This window comes from Microtus pennsylvanicus, chromosome 21 (assembly GCF_037038515.1).
Source record: "Microtus pennsylvanicus isolate mMicPen1 chromosome 21, mMicPen1.hap1, whole genome shotgun sequence".
Lineage (NCBI taxonomy): Eukaryota > Metazoa > Chordata > Mammalia > Rodentia > Cricetidae > Microtus > Microtus pennsylvanicus.
Genome location: NC_134599.1, coordinates 14,587,213 through 14,610,270, shown reverse-complemented (window position 1 = coordinate 14,610,270; position 23,058 = coordinate 14,587,213). Strand labels below are relative to the sequence as shown.

Here is a 23,058-nt window from a genome sequence, read left to right as displayed (position 1 = left end):
GTGAGATTGTTCAACAGGTAGCACTTGCCACACAGATATGTGTAGGCCTGACAACCTGGGTCTAGTTCCCAGATCCCACTGTGGAGGGAGAGAACTGAGTCCTGAAAGTTGTCCCCTGGCCTGTGACTCTGACCTTCTATTTATTTACTAATAAACAAATAAGTCTCACTTATTTATAAATGAAATAAGATTTTGAAAAAAGTGTGATACGAGATACTATACACAGGTGGATAATGCCAGTCTCAGAAGCCATGGATAATCCAATGAAAATGCTGGTGTCTGAGGTGAGATACCTACATCCCTGTGGGTTGTTGATTAGAAAGACCCCAAAGGGTGTCCTTCAACACAGAATATTGCTCTTGCTTGCACACTAGAAATAGATGGTATATACGTTGATTGCAGGACTAAGAGAAAAAGAAGCCAGAACTGAACTATAAGCTCCCTCTCTCCTGGATAGCATACATAGTGACAGAGCTGCTTTGCAGGCTATGGGAACAGAAAAGTCGTTAATAATCTTATGTATCTGTGACTACTGAAAGCTATATACCAATGTGCCAGGCAAGATGGTGCAATAGTGGCACAAATGTTATGAGGTAACCAATCATACTCTGTGATTAGATTTGAGGCCTGCTTCACAGGAGGGAATTCATGTCTGGTACTTCAAACAAACCTGCTCAAAAGTTCATGCCTGGGAGGTCATAGATGCTAGAATGGAACTTACCACTTTTATTTTCCTACTTTGACATGGGATCAAAATATCTTCTAAATATTTATATCGATAGACAAATACTTCCCGCAGCCTTGATCAGAGAAGCCTCTCTTTGCAGTGAATGATGGTGAATGCAGAGAAATCTAGCTCAAGGGGCTGAAAATAAGTGAGTGTTGTGTGCTCAGCCCTAAACAGAACAGCTAGACTGTTGTTTCTGAAGCACAGGGAGCATTGCAGAAGAGTGTATGGAAATATTATAAAAGCTGCACGGTAGAGTGATGGGCTGGGATATGATCTCTTCCAGACATCACAAACTCAGAGCAACTTCAGAGTTACCTTTACTGGGAGTACACATGACTGGCCCTGTGCATAGCCAATCATGGAGGATGGAGGAAGGGCTAGTGATGGAAGCTGGAGAGGTATAATTATGTCTAATTGTATACCCACTGGTAAGTCCACCATGAGATGGCCCTGGCCAAACTTGGCAGGTTACAACGCAAAGCAAAAAGATGTGATCACGGGCAAGGGACTTGTAGGGAGGAGTGGGAGCTGACAGGGTGAAATGGAGATAGGAGAGGGTGTGGAGTAAGAGTGATCAGAATACATTACCTTCATGTATAAAATTGTGAAAGAATAAATTTTCCTTAAAGAGAAAACAATAGGAGAAGTCATTTAGGTCTCTGTGATTGAGTTGATTGCCAACTTTCACGATGTTTCTTTGAGTATGGCAGGACACAAGTTTTACTTACATTTCTGTCGCTGTGACCACCAAATACTCCACAGGGGCAACTTGAGGGGGAAAGGGCTTATTTTGACTCCTAGTTTTAGGGGCATTTCAGTTCATCATGGTAGCAGGAACGTGTGATAGAGTCTTACCCTGACAGGCTGGAATCAGAGGTCAGTTTAACCTTCAAAGGCTCCTAGTGGAGTTAGGGAAGCCATTCAGGTGTTACCTCCTAAATACAGCCTTCAAAATGCTGCCACAAGCTGGGAACCAACGGCTCACGGTACAAAACAGGAACCTGTGAAGGACTCTCGAGATTCAAGCCTAAAGAATACATCAAAGAAGAAATCAAACTGTAACTAATGTTTCTGTGCAGGGAGCCAGTGGAGCACAGCCTGTTTGTGTTTATAGGAATTAGCACAAGCCTGAGCTCCGTGGCTCTCAGAATCTCAGTGGTCTATCATTCCAACACCACTCCCATTTCATTCCTTCCCCTCCCTCTAGTCCCCTCTCCTTTTTTTAGTTTTTAATAAAATTTATTTATTCTGTTTTTCAGCTTGTATATCTAGCTCCCATTCATTCCCAGTCTCTTTGCATCTGCCCCCTACCCCTGCACCCACCCCAGTAAAATAAAATTCAAGAGAAAAAAATTAAGAAAATAAAGCGAGAAAAATTTAAATAAAAGGGGATCAAGTAGGAAATTAAACATCTTATCATGGACGTTCCACTGCGACCCAACAAGTCACAGTATATATTGCTTGGTCCATACATCTCTATGTGCAAGTGTTCATTGCAAAGAGTCACTGGTCTGGTTGCAGGACCCTGGTTTGCACTACACTATCCATGCTGGGCCCCCACCAGGACTCTTCCTGGACACCTCCCTGGTGCCCTGTGCTGTGGAGATCCTGCAGCTTTGGGTCTGTGGGTGGGGTGGATGTTGGGGCAGGTTGAGTCACAAACCTGGGTCTGCACCTGGGCAGCTGTAGGGTTGGTCCGTCAGATGAGAGATGGAGACAACTCTCCTATGGTCACAATTTCGGGGCTGGCTCACCTCTACCTGCTCTGACCAGCTAACCATGTTGGCTCTATTGTGCTTCCATGGCGAGGTGCCGGGCCTGCTCTCCCAAGTATTGCAGCTGGTGGGGGTCAGGGACAGCTCTCCTGCTCTTGAGACTTCAAGCCCAGCTCTCCCGCCTGCTCCAGGCATTGATGTGGGGGTGGGGTGGTGGTGGTGGTGGTGGTGGTGGTGGAAGGAGGTGGGGGGCCCTCTTTTTTAAATTTGCAATTTAAATGTTTTAAAGCACTAAGCAGGTAAACACAAACACACACGCAAACACACAGACCCCACTGCCCGTCTCCCACATTCGATCCAGGGGAGGCTGGATTGACAAAAGTTTTTCCTCTCTGGCGTACTTTCCCACCTGCCAGGTGACTTTCCTTCACCTCCCTATTTTTCTTAAATGCATTTTTAAAATAGTTGAAATTGCTGTAGCTTATTTCATAGTTTGTTCCTTTCCTTCACATTTTGTTCTGACATTTTCTTCCAAATATCAGCATTCCTATTATTGCCATCATCATCAGAAAACACACCCAATGCAGAAAAGTTGGTAATTAAGGAACACGCTTGCTATCTGGTTTGAGATGAATCACTAGCTTGGGAGAAAGTTCTTTTATATCAATTTTCTTTTTAGATCAAAGTTCCTTTAGATCACTTTAGTTGCCAGCGAACCGCTGATAGAGGAGAAAATATCTGTTAGAAGTCATTCTGGCTGATTCCAGCCTCTACTCTGTGTCAGCAATCCCCCTTCGGACTGCCTCTTCACCTCCGCTCTATGGTTTCCAGCCTTCCTGGTGCCCTTGGTAATTCTGTTGCCAAGGTTGCCATTGAAGTGAGTTACTTTCTCTGGAGATTTCAGCACCGCACTGGGAAAATCTCACTGCAAAATGGAGGCCTGATGTGAGATCCAGGACTTGTTAAGCACTGAGTCTGGTACAAGTGGCCTGACCAAGGCTGGACATCTGAGAAACCAAGTTCCATTCCCCCCCAGGACTGAGAGCAAAGGTTTACTGGCTTTACCTGCTCTGTCATCCATCTGGGGCCCCGTACGTTGCAAACTTGGATGTTCTGTATTCTAATTCCCTGCTCTTCTTTGGAGGTTATATACTGAACTTCTCTCTGTTGTTTTCTTTGTCTTTTCACATCCTGGCCCTTTTGTATTTCTATATATCTGTGTTTTCTAGTTACAGAAAGGAAAACTATATGTCATAAGATGATGCAATATACAGCCACTAAATCAATTACATTTTTGGCTTTCTTTTAAGGTCAAGGCTGTAATGCAGCATTAAAATTTTTTATATAATTAGCGAGTAATAGGACACATATAAAAGTCTTATTTTTTACCAATAGGAATTGATTTATATTAAGGTGGTGGGGTCAGGTGCTTTGGTTTGGGGAGCCTGGAGTTAAAATTCAAAGTTTAAAGTCTGGTTCAGGGTCAGATTATTATCTTAGCCCTTAGGTTAAAACCCACCTCTCCACCTGCTGAGTTAAAAGTCAAATTCAGTCAACAGGGTGGAAGGGATAGGGTTTCAAAGGATGTGTTTACAAAACCTTTCTCCCCAACCTAAATTTCCTGGAACAACTTGTGGTTTCATGGGGTGATATGACTAATTTCTGGTTATGGGAATGTGGTGGTAGGGACATGATTCTTTCATGCCCAGACCCTAAAATCCTTCCTCATGTCCATTTACCACTTTGGCTTCCTTCTACCAGCTAGCTGTAGAGGATCCAGGGAGGGAAGAATTCCCAGTCCCTAGGGCTTAGCATAAAGCTTTCTCCATTCCACATGGGCTTTGTGGGAAGGAGGATGGAGCCGCTGAGACTTTGCTTCCTATAAAGGTTAACGGAGTAGACTTGTAGTAAATGGGGGGAGCGGCGGTGGGGCTGCGTCCCCAAACACCCCAGCCGCCTGCCCTGCCCGGCTAGCTTATGCCCCGAAATAATTACACAGACACTGTATTCTTTTCATCACTGCTTGGCCCTTAGCTCTGGCCCTTACTGGCTAATTCTCACATATTAATTTAGCCCATTTCTAATCATCTGTGTAGCGCCCCTAGGTGCGCTTACCGGGAAGATTCTAGCCTAAGTCCATCCTGGGTTGGAGCTTCATAGTGTGCGTCTTCCCTGGAGCAGGTAGCATGGCGTCTCTCTGAAGGCGTCTGCTCCGGAGAGGAGAGCTGTGGAGTCTGCCCTCACTTCCTCTTCCTCCCAGCGTTCTGTTCTGTCTGTTTACTCCACCCACAGGGCCAAACAGTTTCTTTATTGCTTAACCAATGAAATCAACAGATTGATATATGACACTCCCACATCACTTCCCCTTTTTCTGTTTAAACAAAAAAAGGAAGGCTTTAACCTTAACATAGCAAAATTACATATAACAAAACAGTTATCAAGTAAAAGTTACATCAGAAACATTTATACATATAACAAAATTGACCGTAAATCTCTATCAATAAAGCAAAATCTATACTAATGCAAATTATTCATGTCTATATCATATCCCCCTTTAAATGTAAAAGAACATTTATAAACTATATTTGGGAACATGGGCGCAGTTTTTTCTCTCCAAACTGCTTCCTGCTGAATGGGGGCGTTGTTAATTAGGTCTTTCATGGTATAACCTGTGTGCCAGGTTCATTTCAGTTGGCAGTTGAGCGAAGCAATTTTCTGAAGATGTTCACAGCAACCCTTCAGGAGGACGTGGTCCATCATACCAAATCGGAATAGAAGAAATGAACAGGGTCTCATCCTCTGTGAAAACAAAATAAGAAACTCCTTTCCAAAGCATCATGTCCTTAGATCCAAATTTCAAAATCGTAATACCCTTATATCCATTCTGGTTTAGCTTGGCAGCCCATATAATGAAATATCTCTCTGTACTTAGCTCCTTCACAGTCAAAAAATTTAAAGAAAACACAATAATACAAAGAATCCAGACTCTCTGTGAATTTTCCATCTTTACGCGGCTTATTTTTATTTATATCTGTAACTATCTGTACTCTGTCTCTTTAAAGACTTTACTTTTTTCTTTTTAAACCATTAACTTTATTCTCTATATTCTTTTTCTTCTCTCTCCCAAGCCTACGTACATTCATCCAACAGTGTGACTCATTTAGTGGTCTGAATCTGTCCTATTGTGAATCTGCAATTTTTTACTATCCAGGAGCACTTTTGATTTGCGCCTTTAAATCACTAGGCGCTTAAGAATTTAAACTGTGACATTCCTAGGTTAACTTTTTGCTTTTTGAGCATATATCTTTGACCTGGAATAACCCTGTAGACCAGGCTCTTTGAACTCTCAGAGATCCGCCTGTCTCTGCCTCCCAGGCATTGGGATTAAAGGCGTGTGCTACCACACCTTGAAGTCACAGAGGTTTATCTCCCTGTGCCTCCCAAATGTTGGGATTAAAGGTGTGTACACACAACAACTCTCTTCCTTTTCTTTTTTACTTTAAGAACTTTAACTTTTAGCTTGCGTATATTTTTAACACACAGTAAATCATTTAAAATTTTTCTTTGTCTTTGATGCTCTCTTTACTGTATCTCTCTCTGTTTTTCTGACCACATGAGTCTTTAATTTACCAAGCAATATCAGTAGGACTAAATGCGTGGCTTTGCCAGCTAGATCCAGTCCATTCCTTAACTTTCCAGCCTCGTGGCGGAGGTACTGGCTGTAGCCACGTTTATAGCATTTCAAGGTCCCTGCCAGCCAGCGAGCTACAACAGACAACACTCAAGTCCTCTCTCGGTAGCCGGCCCTCCTGCCTCAAACAGTCAGAGTTTGCCCTGGCAGGATGGCCCAGAAAGCTGGCATTTTTAAACGGCGCAGCTTTTTTCCTGCTACGGCTGAAAACCGAAAAGCATGCGTTCAGCTTTTCGTCAACACCGTTTAAGTGTTTCGTGGCAGGACCTCTTAATGAGCTGCAGGGTTTTGCAGCTGAAGCTGAGTCAGGAAGCCTCTTGGGGCTACCAGGTAGGAGCGGCACTCAGCACTTTAATTCTGAGACTGAGCGTGCAGCACAGAAATTCTTTTCATCCAAGTAACATCCAAATCTGACAGGCAGAGCACTGTGCAGTCTAAAAACACGTCTCTGTATGGCGACAGGAATCCGCCATGCTCTTCCGCCTGCCTAAGCCTGATTCTGCCTTCTTCCCAGGAGCAGGCGGGGAGCTCTGAGTCATTATCAAGGTCTCAGAGCACTCTCCTTCCGATCCCAAGCGGGAACACAACATAAAGCCAGAGTTTGCACTGGCGGCACAGCCCCAAGAAGCTGTGCTTTGAAATGACACAGCATTTTTTCTGCTGCTGTTGCCGAATCAGGAAATCTCTCTACATCACGCCACCAACAAACAGCAAAAATCTGTGTTAAACTCTCTCTCCCTTATTTTTAAGCATTCTCAGGTTTTTTAAGTGGGTTTAGTCCATCACGTGGGCGCCATTTGTAGTAATATGGGCGACGGCGGGGCTGCGTCCCCAAACACCCCAGCCGCCTGGCTCGGCTAGCTTATGCCCCGAAATAATTACACAGACACTGTATTCTTTTCATCACTGCTTGGCCCTTAGCTCTGGCCCTTACTGGCTAATTCTCACATATTAATTTAGCCCATTTCTAATCATCTGTGTAGCGCCCCTAGGTGCGCTTACCGGGAAGATTCTAGCCTAAGTCCATCCTGGGTTGGAGCTTCATAGTGTGCGTCTTCCCTGGAGCAGGTAGCATGGCGTCTCTCTGAAGGCGTCTGCTCCGGAGAGGAGAGCTGTGGAGTCTGCCCTCACTTCCTCTTCCTCCCAGCGTTCTGTTCTGTCTGTTTACTCCACCCACAGGGCCAAACAGTTTCTTTATTGCTTAACCAATGAAATCAACAGATTGATATATGACACTCCCACATCATAGACTAACAAAGAAGTTGCAGCAGGAGGTCCTCAATCGGTGCTGCTAGCTCTTTTATCTTCCGGTTCCCGTGAAGCAAGGCCTGAATCCTCTCCAGGAGGTTGGCAATGGGAAGAGTTTCTGGGGCTTGTCTAAGTTAAGTCCTTGAACAAGCCCAGTGCATTAGACCAGGTGAGGGGACATAACTATAACTTCCCCTTCCCTGGCTTCCAACTACTTTCTTGTTAGCTTCTATTTCCCATTAAAAGCATCTTCTGCCCCATTTCAGAGAGAAAGCCTAAGTTGCAATGTTCTCCACATCGCCCACAAGATGCCGTAAGGACACATGGGGCAATGGAAGGAGCTTTTTCTTTATTCTGAAATTTCATTCTCAATGAAGAGTCATTGATGTGTTTTAGGTAGCAGAAGGACATTACTAAAATCTTCTGTTTAAAAGATCTCCCTAGCTACTACTTAATGACTTGGAGTAGACATCCCAGCTGGGTTGAACTTATTGTCAGGGTTTCTGTGAGAGTCAGTGGTAGCCTGGAGCCGGGGAAGAACACAGGAAAGGTCTGGAGAGATGTCAGGCACCCCGAGACCGAGGTTCTGACAGGACTTGGTGGGTATTCTATAAGAATGACGTCTGATGTGCACGGCAGGGCAGATGTGAGTGGTACTATTAGAGGTCACAATGTGGCCTTGGTGCTGTTCTGAGAGCATTATGGTGGGAACCCAGAACTGACCCATTGTAAAGAGCTTTTGTGTGCAACCTTGGTCAAGAGGCCAATCACTGCACTCTGAGTTTGTCCCAAACTGAAGCTGCTTTCCAAGAGAAGAAAGCCCCCTTTTCTAGCCTTCACAGAGGTGCCAGACAGGCCCTGCAGAGACTTTTGCCATGCTGAGTTTGACCCAAGGAATGATTTGGAGCGCCAGCCAGTTAGCTGACAGATTCTCCTCCCCTGGTAACAGCTGGGAAGAGGGTAAAGGTCGCTTGCACCTGAGAACGTGTATGAAAGCTTTCTCCCCTATTTTGTATTCCAAATTAACTCTGGAGGAGGAATGGGAAGATAGAGAGTTCTACGTCAAGATATCTGCTCTCAGGAAGGTGGGCTAGGTTGAGACAGGTGTGTGAAAGTCAGCATGAGGGCACTGAACAAAGCGAGGGGAGTGGGAAGGTGACTGAGTCTCTGCTCAGCAGCAACAGAAAAAGAATCGTCTGTGGACAGAAGGAAAGCCAAGAACAAGCTGAGCTCTGGAAGTCCAGAGAACGTTTCCTAAACGCTATGTAGTTCTTCATCTTTTTCTAGAAATAAAAATATTGAAAACCAATGACCAACCTAGGCATATCTGTAAATCCCAACATTTAGGTAGATGAAGCAGGAGGATTGCCATGAGTTCAAGATGACCTTGGCTTTGCTTTTTTATTTGAGCTAGTGTCTTTTATAAAAGTATTTATCTGTTTAATATTTTTCCTTCAGTCAGTGTCTTGCTCTATGTCTTTTTTTTTATGTTGGTCTTGAACTTGCAATCCTCCTTCCTCAGTCTTTTGAAGGCTGGAATTGCAAGAGAACACCACCACTTCCAACTTTTGAATTCTTTATATTCAGGGTGCCAAACCCTTTAAAAATGTAACAGCCACCTTTAGCTCGTAGGATTCATAGAAACAGAGCAGGGTGGACTTGGCTTTCGATGTTTATCTACTCCAACTCAAAGGGGAGAGGGGTTGCATTTGCTGGGTTGCTTTGACTTGGTTTGCTTGCTGTAGAGTCTTTCTGGAGGGAACATTTGTGAGGGAGCAAGCACAAGCTCATTTTGCTCTCAGACCTAACTGCATCCTTTCATGGCTTATGTCACGTTAGCATTGAACTTCGCCTGGTTTCATTGGTGTGAGAGCTCTGCACGGAGAAGGCTGCTTTCAGACAGAAGATAATGAATTCAGTGATTCTGTAGGTGTGCAGTCTCTAAAGCCAGGGAAAGAGTGCCATTCTGGGGGGGGGGGGAGTCTTTAAACAGTTCTAATTGTTCAGGTGAGTTATTTTAAACCACACTTAGGTAAATGATCACGTTGTTATTATTTTTGATGGAGTATATTTCAAGAAGCTTTCCTGTTAAGTATGATTAAATATCATTTGAATTTCACTCACTCAGGCAAAAATTTCCATCAGTTTAGGCGTTTCCCCCCTAGATAATTTAGCATGGGAGATGTTAACTCAGGTATCTCGGCTCCTTACTTCAGGTCTTTTGTTGGGACGAAAGAAGGCAAATGTTTATTTTAAAAGTTCAAAGTGTGAAAAATGAGAATGATTAGAAACTTTAATTGCTGTGTAAAATACACACAATATACATATAAAATGTTACATATAAAACCCTCCTGTAAAATCGGTGGCTGAAACAATAGTTATGTCGCACAGAAGACTTCTCGGTGTCTGCATGACTTTGTCTGAATGCTCAGGCTGTCTGAGGTCTGACAAGCTTCTCACCTGATTCTCACTGAAAGAACTGGACCGTGAGTCTGGGAGTTCTGAACACCTTTGGATCACCTCGCTTGTGGTGGCCCTCGATCTCACACTCAGGTCAGTCCGTGAGCTTCTTCTCATACTTCCATCTTCCAGACATGACTGGACATGATAAGGATTGCAGCATGACTTGGCTGCACCCCTAGTTCTGGTGAAGAGATGGCCAAATTCTCTGAAAAATGAGGTCTGCCACCCCGTTGTCTTTATGACGAATTTATCTTGCCCTCAAACTATCAGACTAACTGTGGCTCTAGGTTTTCACTGAGAGAGCTTGCCATTCACGTGCCAGCTAGGATTTGACATAACAAACTAATTTTTTTAAAAATACAAGACTAAATTTCCTAGGCATGTTCAACCTGGGTTCAAGTAGTCCCCGATCTACTGTCCTCTTCCTCTGAAGTCTCCTGAAACTGCCTAGCAACACACTTGCTGGACTCTTAAAATGTTGGTGAGTTTCATTAATGGTGACGCATTGCTGCTCAGCAAATGAGGCTCACTTAACCGTAGATTTGTGATAGTTTGGGTGTGGGAGAGGGTCCCTTCGTGGGACTCAGCTCTGGTCTTTGTGCATCTCCAGCATGTGTCTGGTAAACGTTATCATTTTAGACATTTGGAAAACCCAGCGACACGTGCTGTGGGGTCATAAAGAGAACCTGAGTCCCAAGTCTGCACCTTTCTCAAGCCTTCCTGTGCCCGGATTCCCTCTTCTGTCACTAGAACCTTAGCTATAGGATTCTTGAGCTCACCACCTCCACACATCCCCAGAGTCCATCACAGGTAACAAATTTGAATGGGAGGAGGGCGGGTAGCCGGAGGAACAGCGATTGATTTTGGGTTCTTTAAGTTAGGTTGTAAATTGCACTTCTTAGGGCTTTCATGTAGAAATGCTCACCCACAAAAGAGTTACTTTGGTAATTATCTTCTGGCCAGGGACTGCGGAGAAGTGCTATTATTGGGGCTTGGGCTAGTCCTGGGGACAGCTGTGGGAGGAAGTGGGCGTGGCAATCGCTCTACTTCCTTGTTTGGAGTAAACTTGGGCGTCTGACGGCTGAGGTGTTGGCGTCTCCATCTCTTGTGTGCTTTGGGGGAGCTTTCCACTCTGCCAGAGAAAACACACCTAGCAAAAGCACGAACGTCAATCCCTGCCATTCCCTCGAGGTCTCCCAACCTCCCCCAGCCTCCAGAGAGCAAAGCGCGAAGGGGCGCGGCAGCCCGGACCAGCCCACAGCCACGAGCAGCCTCGCAGTCTCGCCAGTCCCCTGCCGTCGCAGCAGCTGCAGCCGGTTGGAGATGGGTCAGTGGCGGGGGCGCAGGGACTGCACAGGGAGCCTTGGTTGTTAGCTCCCAGGTCTAGGTGCGTGCAGCCGCCGTGAGCAGCTCGTAGCCAGCGTGGGTCTGTGGTGACAGTGAAGGCTGGGCACCGGCTCGAGTTGAGACCCCGGAGGCACAAGCCATGACGGACGCCAGCCAAAAGAAGGAGGGCTTCAAGAAATGTAGGAGCGCCACTTTCAGCATCGATGGGTACAGCTTCACTATCGGTGAGAACTTTGTACCCGGGCCGTTCTTGGCGTCCTCGCACACCCTCCGGTGGCGGTGGCCAGTTCTAAGCGGGGAGGGGGTGGGCATGGAAATCTGGGTCGGAGGGTGCTGACTGGAGGGAGCCCTGGGGAATCTGACCTGCCTGGGGAAGCCCAGTTCGGGCTGTCCCTGCTACTCCATTGCTCTAGCTAGCATCCTGGAGTCAGCTTTCAATTACACCTCTCTGAATGGCTCATTCCACGCTGAGATTTGGGTAGCAAGGTGTAGAAAAGGATGGATGGAGACAGAGATGGAGATAAGAACGAGGAGAAAGAGGAGTCGGAAAGGACCGAGGAGGAAGTGGCCAGACAGAGACAAAGAGTAACAGACAAGTCAGAAGTTTAGGGACCGAGATGTGAGGTCAAAAGACGAACAGGAGGGAGGGAGAGAGCACTGGAGAGTCCTAGAGCAAGATCCTATTAGAGTCCTGAGCTCCCAGTGGCGGGTTGCAGGCAGACAGGTAGGGAGGGATGATGCCCATTGTGACTGGAATGTTTCAGAGAAAAAAAAAAGCTGGGGTGTCAGGGAGCTGTGTTTTGGGAATTCCAAGTGATTTGTTTTTCTCCTGCTCCAAAATGTTCACGAAGAGGGGAGAGACATAAGGGGCTGGGACTGTCCTCAGGTTGCTGACCACCGAGTTCAGTCACTGGAGGCCAGCATTTGAAAAGGTCAGGCCTCCAGTCTTACTCTGAGTTTCTGCTGTTTTGAAACAGCTTTTCAAGGCCTGGCATCTTTATCCTCTTGGGAGCGGAGCCCACCTGGGAGATGGAGCTAGCTGTGGGTCAGCTTCCTTTAGGAATGTTTGCTTTGGCTGGCAGCAGGTTTGAGGTGGGTTCCCAGATGCTCCTCTCAGGTTCTTTTTAAAGCAGTGACTCAAGTGACCATGACCCTCAACCCCATCTTCCCCCCACATCTCTGAGAATGAGGGCATATGCTATTTTGTTTTAGGCTCCACCTGCTTGGGGTTATAGCAGGAAAGTGCTGGCGCCAGGAAGAGACCAGTGATGAGGAACTTGTCTCTGCGTCACTTGCGCTCCCCATGAAGTGCTCCAGAGTTAGTGGAGCAGAATAAGCATGTGTCCTTCCCCAGACACACCAGATCACACCTGTCCACACTTTCCTGGGTTGTTTCTGCAGCCAGGACTGCCGTTGTTCCCCAAAGTGGGCCTAGGGAAGTCATGGCTGTCTCTTGGTGCCTCCTTCACTTTCTATCCCCAGGGAATGGCTCTCCTCCCACTCCCCCCCCTCCCACCACCACAGACCCAGGAGTTCACCTCCAGAGCCAGCCAGCCTAGAATGGCTGGTGGACTCCCAGGAGCTACTTATTTGCTTTTCGCTCTCTAGGGGTGATGCTCTGTGCCCAGGGAAAGGTCTTAGAAATGAATGAAAAGTTTCCAAGGCCAGAATTGTCTCATGTAAAGGTCACGTAAATTTCAGTTTTCTTGACTCCAGTAGAAAAACTTTCCAAAGTAAGTTTTAAATTCTACCAGGTAGTTCCCATCAGACGGTATCCTCCATACAGCCATATCTCACTAAGACATAGGGTCTTAGAATGATCCTCCCCTGCCTACGATCCTTCCATTAAGGGAAGTTCTGCTAGTCTAGCAGAACCCTATAGCCTGGTGGTCAGAAGGCCCCCAACGAGAACGGGTCTCTGAGAGATGCGAGCTACAAACTTCACTCATAGTGATGGGCGTCTGCTCTTCTCATCCTGTCGTCTGTCACCCCCATCAACAAATGTCTTTTGAATTTTACTGTACTGCATGATGTGCCTGCCACGTGACAAAAACTCAATAAGCAGTAATTGTTGCACTTATTCAAGATATTAAACTAATATCTGAGTAGTTTATGAAGACAGACAGACTTTGGATATTTATTCAGGGATTTTACATTTCTGGTTAGATGCTGTGTCTGCAGAAACACGTTATAAAGTAAAAATTAGTAAGTGTGATAAAAAACATTTAGGATTTTTAGGCCAATATAGACATTTTAGAAAATGCAGATATTCAAAAAGGAAACAAAGAAATTTACCTCTTATATCATTCACTGATAAATGTTAATATTCCTTGTTTATACTTTCCAATACATTTTTTTTACAGAGACACATTTTAACATAGTGTTTGGAAATCTCATATTTAATAATATCTTATTAGTTTGGCTTCCTGGCCTATGAGAACTATTCCCCTAAATCAATCACCTATTGTGAGTTCCTGAGGCTCTCACTTTTCATCCTTGTAGGTAATGATAAAAACAAAACCCTTGAGGATATCTAGGGATTTTCCCTTATTATAAGATCTATTTAAACATGAGTGTCTTCAAGGTGATAGTTACAGTTTGCAATAAATAAACAATCTCATCTGCCAAGTGAGCATTAACGGTAACGAATCCACTTTGGATTACAAGTACTTTTTAAGATTAAGCTTCTCGAAGTGCAATTTCTTGTTCAAAGTATGCCCATTTTTAGTTTAGGGATTTTATTTATTTTTTTATTTTATTTTTTAATATTTATTTATTTATTTATTGTGGACACACTATTCTGTTTGCATATATGTCTGTAGGCCAGAAGAGGACACCAAACCTCATTACAGATGGTTGTGAGCCACCATGTGGTTGCTGGGAATCGAACTCGGGTCCTTTGGAAGAGCATGCAATGCTCTTAACCACTGAGCCATCTCTCCAGCCCCTAGTTTAGGGATTTTAAAATGTTTTGCTCAACCGTGGTCTGGAAAGAGCTCCTACTACTTTATGCTTCCATTATTAGTGTATCAAAGTCCTTCCTTGCTCTCATGAATGCTGCACACTATGGCTTACTTAAAAGGGCTCTAGTCTGAAAGGTGGATTGTGGCATCTCAATTCAACAAGTTTCACTATTTTGTAAAATTGCTTTCTCATTTTCCTTGACTGTTTTACCCTGGGAAAGTCATCACTTATTAATTTAAAAAGCTATTAATTTATATAGTACATATTAATTTTACACACCATATTATCATTATATGTTTGTCAGTTTGATATACCATATGCTAATCATATAACAACTATATAGCTGATATGAACTAATAATAGACATTATATTCATAGATACATTATATATATGTGTGTATTATATATGTTTGAAAGCCTTTCAAGTGAATTTTGTCATCTATGTTGCATGTAGTTTTTGCAAGCAAGACCCTTTTCTTTGCAGCATCAATGTATGTCAGTCAGAGTCTGTGCTCAAAATCCTACTGATTCACGTTGTGCTTCAGCAGGATGGACCAGGGTGCCACCCCCCATATCACATAGCAGAGAATCCTGAGGAGGTCTTGGTGTCTTCAGATCACTCTTTCTCTTGGGCATCTGACCTTCTGTCATAGGAACCACTTCTTCCTCTAGTCTACTAGTTTGTAAAAAATTTGGGTCAAAGGATTGTGCTTAAGGAATTTAAATGGCCCTGAAGACTCAAAAGATTCTTCTAACAAGGCATATGGGGATAAGGGAATAGGTTCCTGCTCTATTGGAATTCATGCCCTGATCGTCTAGTGATGGGCTGTTACTTGGAGTTGTAAGATGAACCACCTCACTTCCCGGTTGTTTTTGGTCAAGGTAGTTGAGAGACAGGAGCTGTGACAATGTTGTAAATGCCCCTGTCCTTTCTCTGGGGAGGGCATACTTCCCTCCTGGTTCTCACTGGGCCTATGACTCTCTCAGGAGAGAAATGCCCCAAGGGAATGTGGACAGACGTAGCATTTTAGAAGTGGAACTGCCTGGGGAGCGTGTAGTGTCCTGCTTAGATTTTTGTCAATTTGATAGAAGCTCGTCATTGAGAAGAGAGAACCACTATTGAGAAAATGTCATTGGCTACAGGCCATTCTGGGGGGCATTTTTTGTTTCATTATTGATAGCGGAAGTCCAGCCCCATAGGGGTGGTGTCACACCTGGGCAGGCGGGCCTGAGTGCCATAAGGCAAGCTGAGCAAGCCACCGGAAATAAGCCAGTAATCAATGTTCCTCCAAGGCGTTTGCTTCAGTTCTGCCTCTAGGTTCCTGCTCTATTGGAATTCATGCCCTGATCGTCTAGTGATGGGCTGTTACTTGGAGTTGTAAGATGAACCACCTCACTTCCCGGTTGTTTTTGGTCATGGTGTTTTATCACAACAATAGAAAACCTGATTGAGATAGTGAAGGGAGGTCAGAGGAGCTGATATTCTGTGGTGAAATACAGCCCTGAAGAGTTGGGACTGGTCTTAAATACCAGTAACATTCCCATAGAGCAAGCTTTGGAGAGTTGGATTAAGCGACCTTGTGCTCAGATTGCAGATGCTCTTGGGAACTGATGCCAAAACTGAAAATGGGCTCCGTGTAAACAGAGTAGCTGTGGGTTATGGTCTAGGCTTCTCCACTGGTACTTCACCTGACATACTCCATCACGACAACTCTGAAAGATGATAGGTCATATGCTCCTGTATGGAAGTTTTGAGGTGAGGTGATTTTGTAGACATCACATAGGAAGGAAATGGCAAGGTTGAGATGAAATCACCCATGCCTGGCATCTCCCACCAGGCTCGCCTCTGTCCACCATACTGCCTCCCACAGTGGGGAGTGGTTTCTGCCTGGCCTTGAGGCTAGCCTACCATCTTAATGAAGAGAGATCTGGGGCTTTGTTAGGTCTGCTGGACCAGCTCAGATTCCAGTAAAACCAGAAAGAGCCAGGGTCTTAGGTAGTATAATCTCATACTCTCTAGAAGAAGATCATGTAAAAGAATGGGGCTTGCTAGTCTGTCAGCCATTAGGTTTCTAGTCCAGTTCCGTTCTCCTGGGTTCTCAGGGTGAATGGCTTTGCGTTCTCTTCTATGATTTACTCAGGGAATCATGGGAACAGGTGTGTGTATGGTCAAGAGGGTCTGGACAAGTCGACAAGCGGCAAATGTAGAAAGCACTACCAACTTACCTTCCACCTGTAGGACACAATTGGACCTGTGATAGAAACCTATGATGGACATGATTAACTTCAATTAATATCCATGTGCACAGGTCCATGTGTGGTTGGCTTTGGTGCCGTTCTTGGGAATGAACCTTTGAATGTGAAATGAATGAAAACGCGTGTGTGGGGTGGAGTAGGATCTAATTATTTGGACATATTTTTCTTGTCTTCTGGAGTTTGAGTATCTTTTGGGGTTGGTGTTAAGTGGATTTATAGATCCTGACTCCTGCAATGCGAACAGATCCATCTTCCTGTGAAAGAGCGTTGTCAGCAAAAACACAGACACACCTTTTCTTGCTAAAGCACCCAGTGTGGAGTCTTTGATCTCTTTTGATAATACCCACAGCTCATTTTTCAGGTGAGAGAATGGGAGTTTCTCTTCCCATTTTCAGAAGGAATCAGCATTCCTTAGTTGCCTGTAGTGTAGTGTGTGTGTGTGTGTGTGTGTGTGTGTGTGTGTAGTACTGAGGCCTCATGGACTTTCTCCCATCAATTTTAGCATGTCTATGGGTGTCCTCCTTGATCAGCTCATGTTTAGACTGTCACATTGGTGGGACTTCATGGGTGTAGCTTCTGACATCACTAGTAGACATCATCTCACAGAAAATCTCTTGCTCCTCTGGCTCTTTCAGAATCCCTAAGTCTTAGATGCAGGGGTTGTGTTGTAGATTTATCATTTGGATCTGACTCTACATCTCTACATTTTGATTGGCTTATTTTCTGTAATAATCTATGTCTATTGCAAGAAAGAAGTTTTTGAACTAGTTCTTAGCCATCATTTTTTTTCTCTCTCTTTTGAGAACTTGCTCTTTGAGTGGGCTCCCCTCTCCCCTTGGATATTCTATATATCCTGTATATATTCTGGCTAATAATCCTCTGTTAGATGTATAGCTGGCAGAGATTCTACGGACATCCTCTTCATCATATGGGACTGATAGCTTTGGCTGCACCTTTGTCACATAGGGTCTGCCTGTGTTTTCTTCTAGCAGTTTCAGTGTTTCATTTCTAGGTCTTTGATCCAATTGGAGTTAGTTTTAGTGCAAGATGGTAGATATGGTTTAAATACATTCTCTAACATGCAGACATTCATTTTTTCCCCCCAGCACCGTTTGTTAAAGATGCTGCCTTTCCCTCAGGGTATGGTTTTGGTATCTTTGTCAAATACTGAATGGCTGAAGTTACATGTAAACATGTTTGGGCATTCAATTTTGTCTACATGTCTGTTTTTGTGCTTGCACCAATTTTTTTTTATTACCATGGCTCTATGGTATATCTGAAAAACTGGAATGTAATTCCACCAGCATTGTTGCTTTTGCTCAGCATTGCTTTGGCTATCTTTGGTCCTTTGTGTTTCCAAATGAATTTTAGGTTAGTTTTTTTTTTTCTATTTCTGTGAAGAATGAGACAGGGAATTTGCTTGTGATTGTATTTGAATCGGTAAGCACTTTTTGGTAGGATGGTCATTTTCACAGTATTAATTCTCCCAATCCATGAGCATGAGATGTCTTTTCACTTTCTGGTCTCTCTCTTTCTTTGGAGGTTTGATGTTTTCATGTAGAGGTCATTTGCTTCCTTGGTTAGGTTTATAGCTAGAGAGTTCTTTTACATTGTGACCATTGTGAATAGGAGTGCCTTCCACTCTTCTCTGTGTGTTTGTTGTGGGTGTATAGAAAAGCCACTGAAATTTTGTGTCCTGGCATATTGTTGAATATGTTTATTGTTCCTAGATGCTTTCTGGCATTTTGAAGGTGGGGTGCACAGGGGAATCTCTAACGTATAGTGTCATATCATCTGCAAATAGGGATAGTTTGATTTCTTCTTTCCCTACCTGTAGCCTTTTAGTTTCCCTTTCTTGCCTCATTGCTCCAGCTAGTACTTTGAGCACAATATTGAAAAGGAGCGAAGAAAGTGGACATTGCTGTCTCATTCCTGACTTCAGTAGGATCACTCCAAGCCTTTCTCCACTTAGGATGATGTGAGTTGTGGGTTCATCATATGTGGATCCCCATTTGATATGGGGGGGGGATTGAGGCTCAGAGCTTTGCTTCTTAGCTGAGATTTTGGCTGCTCTGGGACTCCCAGCCAGCCAGAAGCAAGCCTGTCATCCCTCTCTCCCTCCCTCTCTCTACTTCTCACACAGACGTGATTCTGTGAAAAAAAGGAAGCCATTTCTTGCTGGCCCAGGGTGACTCTTAACAGATGACCCATCTCCTTAGTCCCAGAAAAAACAGACTTGAAGTTAAATCAAATAGCTTAATTTCTGAAGTTTCAGTCAAGCCCAAAGAATAGCTCTAGAGATCTGCTATTCAGTATTGTACCTACAGTAAGTAGCTCAACAGGTTTTTTCCAGTGTTGAGGATTGAACCCAGGACCCTGTACAAGCCAAGGGGATGCTATGCCATCGAGCCATATCCTCAGCCCCCGATTGTTTCTTATTCATAATAGGAAAGTTTTAATAACCAGCTCTGAGTCCTCTTTGATCAGACACTCATGTAAACCACTTCTTGAAAAGTTGCCTTGATTATTGATATTGGCCTTTTCCTTCAAAAGGCATTCTTCTTGGTGCCCATGGCATTGTTCCCCTCCCCCACCAGCTTCCGGTCTCCATATGCTGGAATCCTGGAGGGCCTCTAAGAACTCCCATTGGTTAACTACCTTTGAAGATATGTTACTTGTGATAGTTTTGCAAAGTGAGACCCTATTCGCCAGCAGTGCTGAGCTTACTATTTCCGGAGGCCAAGTGGAGATGGAAGTGACTTTAAAGACCTTTTGCTCTTGTGGCTTCAGGTCTCTCATTAGTAATGGGGATAATGGCTACTTCTCTGTTGTGTTGCTGGGAGGTTACCACGGGACCAGCAATGAGGGAACCAACACGGTCCCAGTGTCTGCTTATGGCAGGCCTTTGGTGCTGATGATGGAGAAACAGTGAAGCCAGGAAGCACGGAAGACTCACAGGCACACATGTGGCTCCTTCCCCAACGCTGCTTTCCACAGCTGTCTCCCAAGCCCCAAGCCAGCCACTTATATCAAGTGCTGGTACCCAGGCCAGGGTTCTGGAGGCCTGCCTCTCCCCAGCCAAATGCTTCCAGCTGGTTCTGAGTAATTGGTGCCAGCTGCTTTGGGGAGCGCTCCTTGGCACTTCCTGGGCTGTTGGCAGGTGGGCGCTGGAGTGTAGCCAGAGCTTGGCCCGAGAACCAGTTCTTCCCCAAGGGGCCCAGGTGGCTTGGAGGCAGAACTGCTGGGAGATGGTTTTCACTTGGTGGAGGGCAGTCGCTATTGGACAGAGGCCCAGACCACTCAGGGCTCTGTCCGTGAGAGCAGGCCACACATGCTGCTGCTGCTGCAGAGGTTGTCTCCGACTCCTGTTTTTGTCTCTCCAGCTGGCGGTGCTTCCTCTCCCCTGCTTCCTCTTCCCGATACGGCAGAGTGACTTGGGAAGAATTCCAGAGAGGCTATTTAAGAGACAGAGGGATCCCCTGTTCTGACCAGGGGAGGGCTGTGTAGAGGTAGTCAGGTTTAGTTCCCCAAGCTGAAAGCAGACAGTTGGAGGAGCGACCTGCCCAAGGTCAAACTAACAAGTGGGGGCTCAGTGCAGCTCAACTCCCCCTTCCCCTATTGCATTCTGGGTTGGAACTCCCCCTTCCCCTATTGCATCGGGCCTGCTGAGTTGTATCTCTTGTTATTCGTGTATTTTGGCTATTAGAGACCATTTGAGAATTTATTGAGGCATATGATGGAAAAACTATTCCTTCTACACGTTTAGACTATCTCAAAGCTGAGCTCAGCTCTTAGGATAGTGAGTTTTTTTTCTTTTGTTTGCTTTGAAATTTCTTCATCTTATTTCCTAATCTCGTCGAAGAGGAAGGACTCTGTCTAGATCCTATGACCTGCCCCCAATAAGGAGACCTCTGTGAATGCTCCTTTTCCTCCCCATCCTTCTCTCCTTAGTTCATTCCAAATCTGGAAGAAGTTCTGTGGGCTTCGGTGTTTGCTCTGTCGTCATTGAGCAGGAGACCCTCCTAGCCCTTTGACTCTTTTGATCTCTGTGTGGCCCCCGGAGAAAGCTAACATCGTCTTCCTTCCCCTTTGGACCCAAATAGCCCAAATTAAACCAGAGGATTTAGGCAGTGGTGGGAGAGGGAACGGAATTCTATTTTAAAGTCATTATTTTAGAATCTCCCAGAGAGCCCCCTGTGTCTAATGACTCGTGATTCTTTAACGGTTGGAAGTTACTTTAAAGTTTTTGATCAAGCCTGTTAGATTGAAGGGAACTCCAGTATCCTGTGGAGACAGAGCTTGTAATGATCAGGCAGGCCAGTACTGAAGGGACTCCAGCATCCTGTGGGAGACGGAGTTTGTTGTGTTCTGAGCTGAGTGTGCTCCTAAAGGTCTACAGGGCCCCAGAGAAACCCAACTTTCTATTACAAGGCATTTTCTTCCATTCTTATTCAGCACATTTATGAGGCCAACTGTTTGAGACCTTGAAAAAGTTTAAAAGATGCATGTTTTAGTCCATCTGTGTAAGACCATAAGCCTGGACTTAGTGACTATTTTGAGAAGCCCATTTTGGGGTGACTATGCAGTTGTTAAGCAAGATTTCATCACATCAGGCCCTGCAATATCACAATTAGCTCCATCTCACAGATGCATATGTGCTGACTAGGTAAGGAAATCTGTGTCATTGTTGCCTCCTGAAATACGTGGACCCCTGCCTCCTGAAATGGGGGGGGACCCAGTCCTTTCCAGAAAGAGGGTGCTTGGTGGGGAGGGGATAGAGAAATGGATCTCGTCCTCACAGTTCTGAAACTTAGACTATTTAAACTGGAGACCAATTAGCTACCCTAGCTTTCTTTTCCCATGTCTTTGCCTCCACCTCATCTAGTTACACTCAAGCACAGTAGATTTTCTAATCTTCCAGTCTCAAAACCTCTAATGGATTTCCCCCATTGCCATATGGATCAATTCTACCCTCTCAGGTAGAGTTCTGCAGCTTTCCATGGTCCTTGCTTGTGTCTGGGTTCACACTGCATAGTGCTCCTCCCTGGCTAAGGTGCGTAATTGCTCACTGAGCCAGTTTTTATGGGGGTCCTACTACATAAAACTGTCCTGGTAGGTACCACAGTGATATAAAGGACCAACCTTGACTTGGCATTTTCTGTCCACCTGTGTATTGTTGTATGATGGAAAGGTCTAGGCGCTATGTGGGGTACAGCAGTGTGTGCCGAACACGTATGTGGATGTCAGTAGATTTAACAGAGGCCCTGGGGCTAGAGGGTGCAATGATCTGTTGGGTTGGTAGCAAAGACAGCTGGGCCAGGAAGAGGTTGGGGAGGCACACAGAGGTCTGATTAAAAGCCTCATTGGTAAATATTTTTTTTCAAGAGCAATGAGAGTCAATGAACCATTTTAAGGGGAAGCGATAAGACCAATGTTGTGGTTTATAAACTTCTTTTCCCTATGCTCCATGGAGAATCGGTGGGTGTTTGTTGAATGGTCTTGCTATCCCATAACAGCCAGCTCTACCCACATGTTTAGCTGTCCTTTTCATAACCGGGTTTTCCTGTGTCCTTCTGAACTTCAGTTCCCTCTTTGGAACAATGCTGAAGTCTTATAGGCCCCTAGCTCAGTAGGTCGTCCATTTTCCCAGCTACTTAATTCTTTTCTTAACAAAGTAAAGGTAGCATACTAATTTCATTTGCTGTAAATGATCCATATTAATTTTAGTAGATCAGGAAAAAAACCTCATTATTCAGAGATAACCTCTGCTGATATCCTTTCCTAGGTTCCCATGGTCGCAGGACTGATCCAATGAGCACAGTTATGTCCAGTTTGGGGCTCTTACAAACAATATTGTTATACACATTTATGTACAAAACTTTGGACATCTGTGTCTAGTTTCTTGGGAGAATCTATAGGAGTAGAATTGCTGGGTTGTGCAGTAAATTCACATGTAACTTTTAGGAGCTGTCAAAGTGTCTACATGATTTTGCAACCCTGTCAGCAATAGCAGAGAGTTCTTGAACTAAGTTTTGTGGAACTAGGAATCAACTGCATCTCACGTGTTTGTAGGGATGGGGACGGAGTGGATAGCAGCTGTCTGCTTCTTGTTACAATTGGGCAATCAGGCCTAGGCAGAGGATCTTGGGGTGACTTTGATATGCATCTTTGTTTAGGAATCACTGAGCTAAAGTGGTGGGAATAGGGCAGACAAGAAGAAATTTGGGGATCATTCTGGGCTGGATAGAGATATACCATGAACAGTATAATATTTTAGCATCATAATAGCAGTATCTAGAGAGACAAACACACACGCACACACACACACACACATAGGTATGAAGAGAAGGAAAGGAAGAAAGAGTGTATCAGAGAGAAGATGAATATATGCAACTTAAAAAAAAATTTAGTTCTAACCAGGCGTGGTGTTTCACACCCTTTATCCCAGCACTCAGGAAGCAGAGGCAGCCAGATCTATGTGAGTTTAAGGCCAGCCTGGTCTACAAAGTGAGTTACAGAACACCCAGGACTGCTAACGCAGAGAAATCTTGTCTTGAAACAAACAAACAAGCAAGCAAACAAACAAAAAATTAGTTCCTCAAGTGTTTTGAATCTCACATATGTTTGGCTCATACTCGCCCCTG

The 23,058-nt window shown here is 44.7% G+C and overlaps 1 protein-coding gene across 6 annotated transcripts in view; it reads left to right on the top strand.

The window, feature by feature from the left end:
• The window catches only part of Pde1c (phosphodiesterase 1C), a 514,105-nt gene that overhangs the window by 62,985 nt on the left and 428,062 nt on the right, over positions 1-23,058 (top strand). For 2 of the 6 annotated variants that reach the window (XM_075955062.1, XM_075955063.1), the window contains exon 1: positions 11,237-11,418. The exons of 1 other annotated variant lie outside the window; for it this stretch is intronic. In XM_075955062.1, coding sequence (XP_075811177.1) covers positions 11,334-11,418 — 85 coding nt within the window. In that variant the 5' untranslated portion in view covers positions 11,237-11,333. Of the gene's footprint in view, positions 1-10,919; positions 11,419-23,058 lie in introns of those variants that run through there. 3 more of the 6 variants (XM_075955064.1, XM_075955067.1, XM_075955068.1) reach the window with 3 other exon arrangements.